Source organism: Megalops cyprinoides, chromosome 3 (genome assembly GCF_013368585.1).
Source record: "Megalops cyprinoides isolate fMegCyp1 chromosome 3, fMegCyp1.pri, whole genome shotgun sequence".
Taxonomy (NCBI): Eukaryota; Metazoa; Chordata; class Actinopteri; order Elopiformes; family Megalopidae; genus Megalops; species Megalops cyprinoides.
The window spans coordinates 6,692,178-6,704,817 of record NC_050585.1 but is presented as its reverse complement, the minus strand read 5'-3'; the positions used below and the strand labels follow the sequence as shown (position 1 = coordinate 6,704,817).

The window sequence follows — 12,640 nt, the reverse complement described above, 5'->3', positions numbered from 1 at the left end:
TTGCAGATTTCTAATTTTCTACCAGTATAGTTTTAACTTACAAACTAGGTGACATTGATTAAACTACCAAAATATTTAAAGTATAAATCATTCATATCACTATGTCACAGATTAAATGATAACTTAAGAGAGAACTGAAAAGAAGGTAACTGAAAAGGCTGTAGTCCAAGAGAAGTAAACAGGTGTCACTTTGTGTCATCAGGTGTGCTTAATCACCTAAGTGTATTGGGTAAACAGGACAAAGGCCAAGGACACAGTTTTATCATAGAAAAATAATCTTTAATTTCCCCCATGAGTATTATCTGTGAATGGAATGGTTTAAGCTCCTGACAGTTACACGATTACAAACAAGATTTCTTGTCTGACAACAAGCCAAAAAACATCAACACACTATTGAGCATAAACAAGTTTATACACACTGGATTTGGTCTTCATAGTCTCATTAAGGACATCGCACAGCCTCTACAGATTACTCTTTGGACAACAGCTATTTTATGATGATGAAACATTTTATGCAAAACATTGTTCACACTCTTTACAGATAATAAAAGTATACTTATAGCAGAGGCTTAAAACACTATTACAGTGTAGCATAGTGGTTAAGGAGCAGGACTCATAAACAAAAGGTTGCTGGGTCAATTCCCCGCTGGACCACTGGGCTAGGTACTTAACACACAATTAAATATCTGGGTGTATAAATGGGTAACATCGTAAAAACCAATGTTAGTTGCTCTGGATGAGGGCATCTGCTACATGCTAATAACGTCATCTAAAAGTTTATTAGGAAAAATTACAGTGAAGTCGGGATTTCAGTTTGAAAGATTTAATAGGATGACAGATTTAATAGGCTTGGGTAGATGTACACTACATGGAGAAAAGTATTTGGCCACACCTGTTTTTCAGGGTTTGGGCTAGGCCCCTTATCTCCAGTGAAGGGCAATCTTGATGCTTCAGCATACCAAGACATTTTGGACAATTCTATGCTTGTTTATATCTTTATATAGCACACAGCCAAAATGGAGGAAAATTTCCCCCTGTGATGTGGTGTAGAGAGGGAAATGGTGAAGCTCACAAAGATGTTCCAAACTTCACCTTCTCTTCACACTTACAGATTTAATTTATGGACTGTGGTAATTGTATTCTGCAGGTGAATTGAGGAGTAATTGTGGTTCTTTTCAGCTGACCTTGAATAAGAGTCTGGGAACACATATGAAACCCACTGCATCCAGGTTTACACACCTATGAGCCGGAGAGGAAAAAGGTAGGGGTGTGTATGTGTGTGTGTGTGTTGCCCCTAAGGCAGAGGTACTGAGCTTTGAGTTTTGTCCCTCCTTGCCGTAGTTTGGTTCTGCCTAGTACAGTTTGAAAGTCAGTTGTTTATCAGTTGTTAACAGTGCTAACGTCCTTTTTTTTTTGTCAATACAGAGCATATGTCTGTAAGTACCATATAGTACATATATATGCACTTGCCTTTCATGTTTTGAGATGATTTGCAACCTGTTGTTGGTGGAAGTCGCTTGAATCAATAGACGCTGATTGCGCTAGCGCGTCAATGGGTTTTTTTTCAGTGAAATTAGCATAGCGCTAACCGCTAGCGTAGCATGTTAAAGATAACCGTTTTCAGTTGTTTCATGTTGTTGTTTTCTGTGTGTTACAGTTTCACAAATTAATGCTTCCCAGTAAACATTCAAAACGGCAAGAGAAGCTTCCTGGGTAGTATGTGAACAAGTAATAGTACATGTGAATGTCCCAACTTTTTCACCTTGGATTACCCCTGTTACTATCTACAGATTTCTCTTGAAAATTTGATAGCAGTTGTAATATAGCTATGTGATAGTTCAGTCACATGGTTTCTGTGGGGTTCAAAACATTGGGTTATGGATGCAACTGTGGTGCTCTGATTTCAGTGATGGGTTGCCAGACAGCTGAAGGGAATTACTGTCCTCCGTAGGATATAGTTTGAGATGCTTTTGCTAAAGATTTTCACACCACCAAATGTCCCTTCAGCAGGAAGGCTGACACATAATATTGAAGGGTGGCCACTCACCGCTCAGAGAACCATGGTTCCCTTTTTAAGCAAGCATTTTCCTTCATCTCTGTGACAGGTTGCAAACATGCACCTTCAAATGCTCAGAAAAATGGATAGCAAAATATGAAGAACACAACTGTATGAAAACCTGGAATCCAAGAAGCCGCTGGGAAACCACAAACAAAAACAAAATATGTGAATAGATTAGGCTGGGTTATAAGTAGTGTTGCAAGCATAATCCCAAGATCGCAAAATACATCATCTGTCAGCCTTAAAACCCCAAACCATGACCTCAGACACCCAGAATAAATGCTAACAACATGTAAACAGTAGCTGCTTTGGAAAAAGAAGATAGCGCTAATCAGTCAACAAACCAATCTCTAAGAAAACACAGTTATTACTCTTGCTGCTCTGCTGTGAGTCCATTTTGCTGTTGTCATTTTGGAACAGCCAATATGACAGTTTTTAAATGCCATAAGTAAGTGCAAAATCAATAAAAATTCTGCCAATTTGGCAGAAAAAAACATAAAGGTGGCAGCCTTGATTATGAAGTTTTGGCCCTCTTCAAACAACTTAGTTGTTCAGCTAACGTTTCCCAGTTGTTTCCCAGACAGACAGTCCTATTAAGAGGCCACGCCCAGAGGCTGGGCTCAGTATGACAGAGTCTGCCCCCTACCTTGGCTAGAGGATATGCCCTATGGGGAGGCTTCTGTGGATGCGGTGTTATTAAGTTCTAAAGCTTTGCTAACCCTGGGAATTAGACAGTTTGATACGACAAGGAGGATCAACATATGCTCCTGTCACAGTGGCGGAACAGGGAGATTTGGGGAAGGCGTACAACAAGCCCTTGAGCCATTTTTGTACCATAGCATCATCCCCTAAAGGGTTAAGCCTAATTGGACCTTTTATGAGACCACATAGGACTCAAGGCAGAGACCTGGGAAGTGAAAAGATTAGCATATGCCATCTTGAGTTGCTCTCAATTGCTCCATCCCACCACAACAGGATGGAATCTCTGCTCTTATGTCAGGCTACCCCCATGATTGTTTAGTCCTGACAGGCATTTTAGCCTAAGGAATGCTACATGCATTTAAGGCTAAAATACAAAAGACCTGAAACTGCCCTGGCTGTTTATTCACATGAGAACAAATTTCAAGGGCTAGAACTAAATGCAGGAAGGTAGAAGTTCACAATTGCAGCACATTCATACAGACTGTCATTCTGGAGTGCAGAGAACCACCATTGTACTGCTTTCCAGCAGCTCATCAACACAGAGAGGCGCTAGTCCTTCACAATCTGCCAGGACTGTACCACCATAGCAGATTCTTCTCGGTTGAATTGCCCATGAAGTATTCATCGCTAACAATGCTAGTTGCTTGTCTATGCGACAAAGTGTTGGTGAGAAAAATAATTTAGAATTTACATCAAATTTAATTATAGTTACAATCTGCATACAGCTCTGCGTCCGTCTCCACACCCATTATTCTTGTTGGAATTACTCATGTACTCGTCATTGCATAGATATGGAACACATATCACAAGAAAAAGCGGAACCGGAGCTTTGTAATGATGCTAGTCACATATTTGTACATACTGAAGTAATCACGTTATGAGGACAGATCAAACTTCTGCAAAGTAATATCTTTACTAATTTCTTCACCCATTTTCACACTCCTGCTTCTCGGTTGAAAAAGTCACAAAATCCCCATCGCTTCACAATGCATATCAAAATAAACAGCAGAACTTACCCTTTCCAATGATACTAGTTGTTTCGCTGTGTTGAGTAATCTGGCTATGAAATCACAGCAAGTTTCTGCATTGTCTCCAACATAGGACTGACATTACATCCCGCTTTGTATGAAAAATAAACACAAAATAATGTATTTGCTTTACTATTCACAATGAGTGGGAGTTTTGCATCGAGAGCACCAAGCAATTGTCAGCTAGCTGTGGCTCTGAACATGCTTCCGGTATGAGTTAACTTCAGAGGAGTAAAATAGTTAAGTGACAGCCATCGCATAAAGACTGTGCAACCACTTGAGGCAGCATAGTCTGGGTGATAGACAAATGAGTGAACAGCAAAGACATATACAAATGGCCCACACTGAAGACACTCAGAATCCTGCCCAGAGTGGTACTATTGGATGCACGTCAGGTCCAACATCATGAGAATGAAGAAGGTGCAGGATATTTCATCTGCACTTTACACAGGAGGGTGTTTGCAAAGGGCAGGGAGATCATGTGATGTGGCTTATTTTTATAACCTAGAGGGAATTTATTCCTTTAGGTCATCTGATCACTCTATGTGGAAATGAAAAAGAAGGCAGTGTCCTTACTTCCCCTACATGAAGGTCTGTACAGGCAATTCATTTGTGAATAGATGCCAGAAGTCCTAGCTTTGAGATAGCAGATGTTTTGCATTTTAACACAGATTTCTCATGCAAAAGCACTGACCTCAGAAAGCATCCTAAGACTTGACCATGAAGGTCTGCCTTGGTGTCACTGGTTTAGTCCAAATACTGTTTTGACATATTTTTGTGTGTCACATAACCAACAGTATTTACACCACTTGATAATGGATTGGTTCAAAAACACATGTCTGGTGCTTAACATATTTAGAAAAGGTCCCAATTAAAAATGTGCTGTCCATGTCAGGAGAACATACACATGTGAATTTCCCTTTCTGGGAATGAATTCACAATAATTTTAAATAAAAAAAATGAATTTTGAAATCCATAATAAAGAGATTAATCATTTATTTCATAATCACATTATTATCTTTAATCACATTAATTTCTTTTCACAATTTGAGAAGATGGACAACTTTTCAACATTAGGGTACAAAGTGTCAAACTGTCTGTAAACTCTCTGAGGCTGGTATGGTCACCTTTTGTGCACATATGTGACATGAATAATGTGCCTCAGTTTTGTGATGTTAAAAAAAAAAAACAAGCCACAATTTTCAGAATAATGATCACATTTGCAGCGTAGAGATGTTTTTACTTTGGTCTTCCCACCATCAAGGGGTTCAAAAACCCTCAACCACAAACCTTTCAGACCGCCCAGCTCTCAGCTTCTTCAGGCAGTGCATGTACAATACTGTTAGTGTGAGCCCTGTCGGCATTGCTGCTGTGGATCACATAGACTTGCATAGACACCACCACCCATGTGGTCTGACAGACATTACCTCACTGTTCAGTGCTACCACTGGTATGCTGTTTGCTGTCTTAAATTTGGCAGTTCAGAAAAGCGAGGCAGCTGAAAGACTCAGAGACAAAATAGCAAATTTGCTCAAAGTAGTGGACTCTTGCCACAATGTAAAAAAAAAAAAACTCCAGTAAAAAAAAAATTAGAAAATGTAAGGGAGCAGCTGCATTATGTTCAGTGTTGCAGGCTCTCTGTTATTGTAATGCACTTGGACTGTGATCAGGATTATAATGCTATACTGTACACATTTGTAAGTGTCCCTTTGTTTGACATGAACTGCAGTGCTAAAGACTGGAAATTCCACAGGCAAAATATGAAACAATGCTTGACATTATCTTTTTTAAGGTACTTTGTTTAATCACCTTTCAATACATATTGAATAATATAGCATTTACAACAGCATAATAAAATGACAGGAGGAGATAAAGCCCATGTAACTGTTCAAGTTACTCAAATGGTGACTGTTCCAAATCAGAAAGTATATTAGAAAGTTACCGTAATGTGCCAAATAAAAAAGAGAGTTTTCATTTCTGTGTGCTGATATGACTAACATGACTAATGTCAAAGAACTGAAACATGTTTCGGTCGAGCATAAGAAACGATAGGCCTATGACCCAAAACAAAACAATTAAAATGTTTGAGATGTGAGACATGTTGCCATGGTAAAGGTGCAGTTCTTTTTCAGTCAACATGGGAAAGTTTGATTCCAGGTAGTACACAGTTTGGTGTCATCTCAAGGCCACTAGTTCTCATAAATACATTGTTCATGTTGTAATGTGTCAGTCCCGTGGTTCCTTGGGGCTACAGTGGTGAAACTGAAATTTTCGTACACCTTGTTTGTGAATACTATGGATCCATCCCCTGAACTGGCACTTCTTTTTTTACCTGTGAAGCAAAAATCATACATCAGTCCAACAACAATAAATACATGTACTATGGATTTACAATGCCACAAGCCAAAAAGCAAACCATAAAGCAATCTAAAAACCATTATTAAGCTTTTATGTTTCTAGAGAGTTCAGACATAATCATTAAAAATGGGCAAATAACGTTCAAATGCCTCAAAACTTGACCAGCATCCTCTGATGAAGATCATGCAGATTTTATAATTAGGTTTCACACCATTCATCCCTTTGGGAGAATACAAATAAACTGCAAATATTTTGTGTAGCCTTATCTGATGTTTGCAGGAAAGCCTTGTCAGGCTGGTGTGAGACACCATTCACAGCAGTCACCAGATTACACTGTTATGGCTGTTGATATTTGCGGGTCCTACCATGACAAACCATTGAGAATATGCTGTATGTACGCGCCAATGCATCTCTGCCGCTTGCTGGGTGAGTACAAATATTTTTTTTTAGAAGCGAGGACTCAAAATAGCACCCTAGCAGCATCTAGTGGATAGTGTAGCTACGGTGTAGCGCTTAACACTTTTAGTGTATTGCGAAAGCGTAAATCATTTATGGCAAACAAAAATATACGATGGTAGCAAATTAGCTTTGGGATGCACCAAGCAGTGTTCAAGTCGTGAAGTGGTCACGTTGTAGATTTCAGGCAGGTAGACTTGAGTTCTCCACTGGAGCCCGAAAAGTCCAATGGTAGCAAGAGACACCATGAAATGTGAGAACGTGCCTCGAATTTCACTTTCTCGCTGCTAATATTAATGTTAGCAATATATTGTAATAATGTTAAACATTATTGCTCAAGTTTTGGATTCTTATAAAAAGCAAAACGCACACTGTGTACAGCCGTTGTTTTTGTCTTTCAGCTTGGTTTATCGGGTTAAACGCCTAACATCAATGAAACAACTTAACTCAACTTATCTATTTTTATTGAAGAGATGAAGCTTTTTTTTTTTTTTTTTTTTACATTTTTGACATGAGGTTTAATACTGAAATTACAGTATAGCTTTAAAAACAGCACTTACTTTTCTCAAAACAAACGGAACGGTGATAATGAGTCAGCACATCTTTCGTTTTCCAGACTAATCCTCTTAGTACATAGCCCGGTGGCCTGTCAGCTGTTTGTTGTGATAACCATGCTGTGATAACCACCGCTAACCATAACTGATCTTCGAATCAGATCTGATCTGATTCGAAGATTTTTATGTCACAAGCACTAAGAGTTGTGGTAATGGCAGAACACAGAATCCTCCACCAAATACAACGATGTAAGTCTATGCTTCAGACATATCAGCACAAGCACAATAATGTCTGCTGATAAAACATAAACTTAAAAGATATATTATTTGGCACAGGATTGTTCCAATGACAACATATTGAAAAGGAAATATGGTGACTACTGACCGATTTTGAATTAAGTTGCCATCACATTTAATTTGATGATGAAACATTAAATGAATGAAACATCATATGAAATTCCTTAAATTATAGCAACTAGGCCCAGTAAGCGACCAGCAGTTCAAACATGTGATGCAGCTGTAAATCTAGTTTCCTGATCATCATGCCTCATTGCTGCTTGTTTTGACTTTATCTTGTGTCCTGTGATGGCATATTACCATTCCTTTGACAAAATTTTAGGAGAGGAAGTGACCAAAATGTGACAGAGAATGGAAAATAGATGAGCAATGTCAGAGACAAGTTGGAGCCAGCAGGAACTTATGGTTAAACCCATCGCACTAATAATAAAAGTAGAGTTGCATATTGAATTTGGTTAGATAAATAAAAGGTGCAAGTAAATTCAGTAATCTGACTTGCAGGAACATAAATATATATATAGCAGGATTTTAGGAAGGATGTTAAGACAAGAAAGGAGGCAGAGGTGTCAAGTAATAGTGTAGGGAGCATATGTGTGTGTGTGAAGGGGGGGGTGGGGGGTGGAGCTGATCTCAATTTCCTGTTCTAGAAATAGTGCTATGGAGGAGGGATTGCACAAGTTTGTGTTTATTCCAATGACGCAGAGCCTCACGCACATGAAATGGAGACCAGATCAAAATCTTGTGGCTAAAAATGTTAAAAAAATTTAATGGCTATGCATGTGTCATATACAGCACTTAGAAAATTATAGCTGGGCGGAAGCTATGTGGCTTTTCTCTCAGTGGGAAGTGCTACAGAGGGGGCATTTGCTGAAAATAAGATGCAGCTTGAAACTATCTATGGATAAAACCAGGAAGTTCCATGAGAGAGAAAATAGTATAGTTTTACACTTACAAATACAGATGACTGCACAGATGAGGAGTACTATTCCAACCAACACACCCACACAGACTGGAATCAGCAGGACAAGGTTCAGCCTGCAGCACTCTGAAACAAAGGCCATATCTGTGGGCATCGCATGTGAAGTAGTGGCTATCAATCAATCCGAACAGGCAGTCGCTTCTCATGAGCTCACTTCTGAAAAAACTGTTGGGGTTATAAGTGTTCCTGTGATGGACATCTAGGTTTTGGGACAAATCACACACGGTTATACAGGGTGGTGCTGGTTGATGGATGGTAAATGTCAGAGCAGTGTCTCCATCACTGGAACATCAGCTTCCTGCCTGACGTTCACTGATCCATCCTTCTCTGGTCCTCATATCTCTTGTATCCAGAGAGCAGTTTCACACTTTCTGCATGTTGAGGTGTTTCTGCATATTTGCATGAGAGGGAGTGTGGGTTAGCCCACAGTGAGCCCTTGTTGAACTCAAAACAAAGTGTATGAGTGCATTAATATTTATTTACAATCACTTACCTCCGTTTGTGCCATTGAGGGTGATGCTGTTACTGAGGTGTGTGTTATTGAAGCTGATGGTGCAGGTGAAGGTTTCCCCCTCATTCCAGTCTGATTTACAGAGGTGCAGGGAACCGGCAGATCTGTTACTGGGAATCCTCTGTCCCTCTCTGCTCCAGGTGAAGTTCACCTCTGCCGGGTTCAGCCACTCCAGCTGACACAGTAGCCATTGGCAGCCTGATTGGTTGCTCTCCACCTGTTTTATGGAGACAACTGGTGAACCTGCAGGAGGACAGAGCAAGATGCTGTAAAGAACCATTCTGACCTATTCATTCTGGCCTTTATTCTCTGAGCACACAATTCAGAGTTGTTCTAGAATTGTTCTAAGAGCCTTGTTGCCAGCTGCCACTCACAGATACATGTGAGCTGTACTGTACCAGTTGGATCAGGTGCAGGTTAAGGTGGCTGATTTTTCAATGATCTTTTCTGTTCTGCTGCTGAGATACTGCTCCTGAGGCAGGCATGATGAGTGATGGTTCAGCTCCCTTGTCTGAGGCTTTGCACTACCAGTGTACAAAATCTAATAATACAGCACTTTCTTTAACAGACAGTGCTTTGTTGCAAATCAGCTCATTTGCTGTTACTTGAAACCTTTGTCATGTTGTCTGATTGTAGCACCGAGAAGATATTAACAGGTATGAAGATGTGAAAGTTCTGTAGGCTTTTTATAAATCGTTAGCCCTGTAACTAATGTTGCTGGTTGGTTTCATGACATGCTAATGAAATAATAATAATGTTGTTGATAAAGTTGGAGGGACAACTGAATCTACAGAAAACAACTGACCACATCTGACCATACTTCAGTCCACAATGCTGTAATTACTGGTGCTAGCGTAAATATGTACATACTGCAAAAAATTTCATAGGTGCATAAACTCATATGTGCAATATAGCAACACAACATAACATACCGTAATAAATAATATGGAACATCATTTACAAGGACCTAAGCATCAGTAACACTACCACAATAATGAAATAATAAAGCAACAGCACTGTACTATTCTTACCTTCAACATATAGTCGCATCTTGAAGATGGTTTCCTCTGTTGGTGGGGGTACGATTCTAGACATTTTACAGGTATAAATCCCAGCATCACTTATCTTGAGCTTTGTTAGATACAGCTCAGGAGGGTGTCCTGTTAGATTTACACGAGATTTACAGGATACGATATTGGGACGGGCTCTTCCTTCCATACGGTAGATGCACAGAGTGTTGGAGCTGCCATCCTTCGTCCAGTTAGCTGCAACAATGTCAGCGTCATTGTAGGGTAAAGGGCAGGGGAGGTGGACAGAGCTTCCACTGGCTGCTCTGATGCTTTTCATAGCTTCTGTAACACGAAATAAAGGTGAAATAAAAGTAATGTGAGTCTAATATCCAATAATGATACAATTTGATCTAAGACACTATATAATTCAAACTGAGTGTAATAATACTAACACACAGAAGCACAGCATTATACAAGTTGTTTGGTATGCTGCAAGTAAAACATGACAATACCTAGATTAAGACACAATTTATTGACTTAGTGTCTGGGTAACAGTAAGTCTAATATCCAGTAATGAAACTTGTTGCCTAATAATAATGCAAAGTAAGTGTGATGTACTGTAGCAGAAAATACATGACAGTAAATGCATAACAGTATTGTGTATACAGTGACAATAGTATTTTGTACATCATGTAAGTTTTACTGAATCTACTTTTACTTCGTAAAACTTAAATGAATACTGGCAGACATTGCATGATACAAACCTTACTGTACCCAATTAATGTGTATTAAGTAAATGCATTACTGTTATTCGTAGTTCAAAGTGTCTGTATTACTACTGTTCCATATAAGAAATTACCGTTAACACTGATGCATTTTTTTCTCCCAGCTTGTCTACTACTTATGTTGGGTTCCACCATTTTCTGTGTGCTTTCTTACTATCTAGGAAATCGCTGTAGACAGTAGAAGCAAAGTTTCCAGCATTAATGAAATCGCATGAGACCATGTAAATGGATGAAAACAGTAATGCAATCATACAGACACAACTGAAGTACAACTAACAGTGGCTGATCTTCTGTGATTTAGAAGACAAACAAAAAAAACTTGCTTTAAACAACTGATCATTTGAAAGAAAAACATTTCTGATATTCATGGGTTGCAGTGCCTGTATTATTATCACTTGCAGTCTAATACTACTCTCCACCTAAAATTGTTATGGGTGATTACATGAATACACAAGAAATCTAAAACATGGCAAACCAGTACGTCTCACCTGTGAAAGTAGTAAAAAGTGTGAGGACATTGTAGAGGGCACAGGCTGCCTGCAGCGAAACCATCCTGACGCTTCAGCTGGCATCGGACTGAGAAGTCTTTAACACACAGATTCTTCACGCACGCGCACACGCACATACACACGCATACACTGTGCACTGTGTGTCACAGTTTCCTGGCCGTGGGAGACTAATCGCACCAACCGAAATTGAAACACCCCCACAAAGGAAGGAGAAATTTGAGCTTTACACCAGTTCCTCACTGGACTTGCACTTGATAGAAGTGCATAGAAACATATTTGAAGACACTGCTGTACTCCTGAGTTTCCACAACATGGCTATAAAGGGGGTATGCTTAGGGTACTGTGAACATGAGAGTAACAGAGTAAAATGATTAAAACCATCCTCCACCCACACTCTTCCTGAACCCCTCAGTGCAACACAAATGTGAGCAACCGCTGCCTATAAACCACACCAGCAGCTCATTTTCTCATATTGTTTCACAATTCGGAAATGTTAGTCTTGCTTAGACTTGCCTAGGTCTGTTATAACAGTAGTGAACCGTGAAGCCCCCAGAGAAGTAAATGTTTCCCACTACAACAAGGCACTTCTCAAGACAACTTTTGAAAAGCTTGTATTAACACAATGCGTTGACCAGTGAGGTGCTGTGGTATGTGTTTGGAAGTGTGCAGGACTTGGTATTTATGGGGCGTGAGGCATGCTAAAATGGACACAGAATGAAGAACTAAAAACGTTAAAGTCAATTGATGTTTTCACTTTTGGTGGATGATGTTCCTGTTAAGTTATGTTTTGTTTGTGTTCGGATGATTGCTTGAGGAAGGTACGACTGTTTACAGGAAGTGCAAACCATTCCATTTCGCAATACAGCAAGCTATTCTAAAGCTAATACACAAGTAGAGCAGTCAGAAATGAGCAAGCATTGAACACCCACGGGATATTAGGATTTCAAATTTGTTGGACAGAGTCAATATTTGTGCAAAGATAAGAAAGACAAATTTTATTCATATTTTACCTGAAAATAATCACAGTTGTTATGTGGGTATTGCCACACCCCTTGGCAATTTTCAACAATATCAACAAACTGACCATTTTTCTCAGAACAAAGTCACTGACAATTGGAAGCTAAAAGAATTTTAAGCACATTGATAAAAGCGGACATACTCACAGACAACAGGATGAATTCAGGTGCAATTTAAATTCCATAATAATGCCGGCCTGTGTTTGATTAGCATTTAAAAAAATAATAATTTGATGTATCTTTTTAAATATCATTTCACTTTCTGTCATATAATGCAGAATAAAGAGAAAATAAAACAGAAAACAATGTTGCCTTCTGAGTCTGGGACAGGAACTGGTCAAACACAAGCACGGGGCATCCAAAGTAAATTTTGCAC

General features: G+C 39.3%; 1 protein-coding gene across 1 annotated transcript; it reads right to left on the bottom strand.

The window, feature by feature from the left end:
* Positions 1–8,918: 8,918 nt before the first annotated feature.
* Positions 8,919–11,310, bottom strand: LOC118774093 (titin-like). The gene is made up of 3 exons (XM_036523222.1): positions 11,228–11,310; positions 9,976–10,296; positions 8,919–9,187 (listed from the first exon to the last, which is right to left on the bottom strand). The coding sequence occupies exons 1-3, from the start codon at positions 11,289–11,291 to the stop codon at positions 8,919–8,921; spliced, it is 654 nt and encodes a 217-aa protein (XP_036379115.1). The 5' UTR covers positions 11,292–11,310.
* Between the last annotated feature and the right edge of the window lie 1,330 nt (positions 11,311–12,640).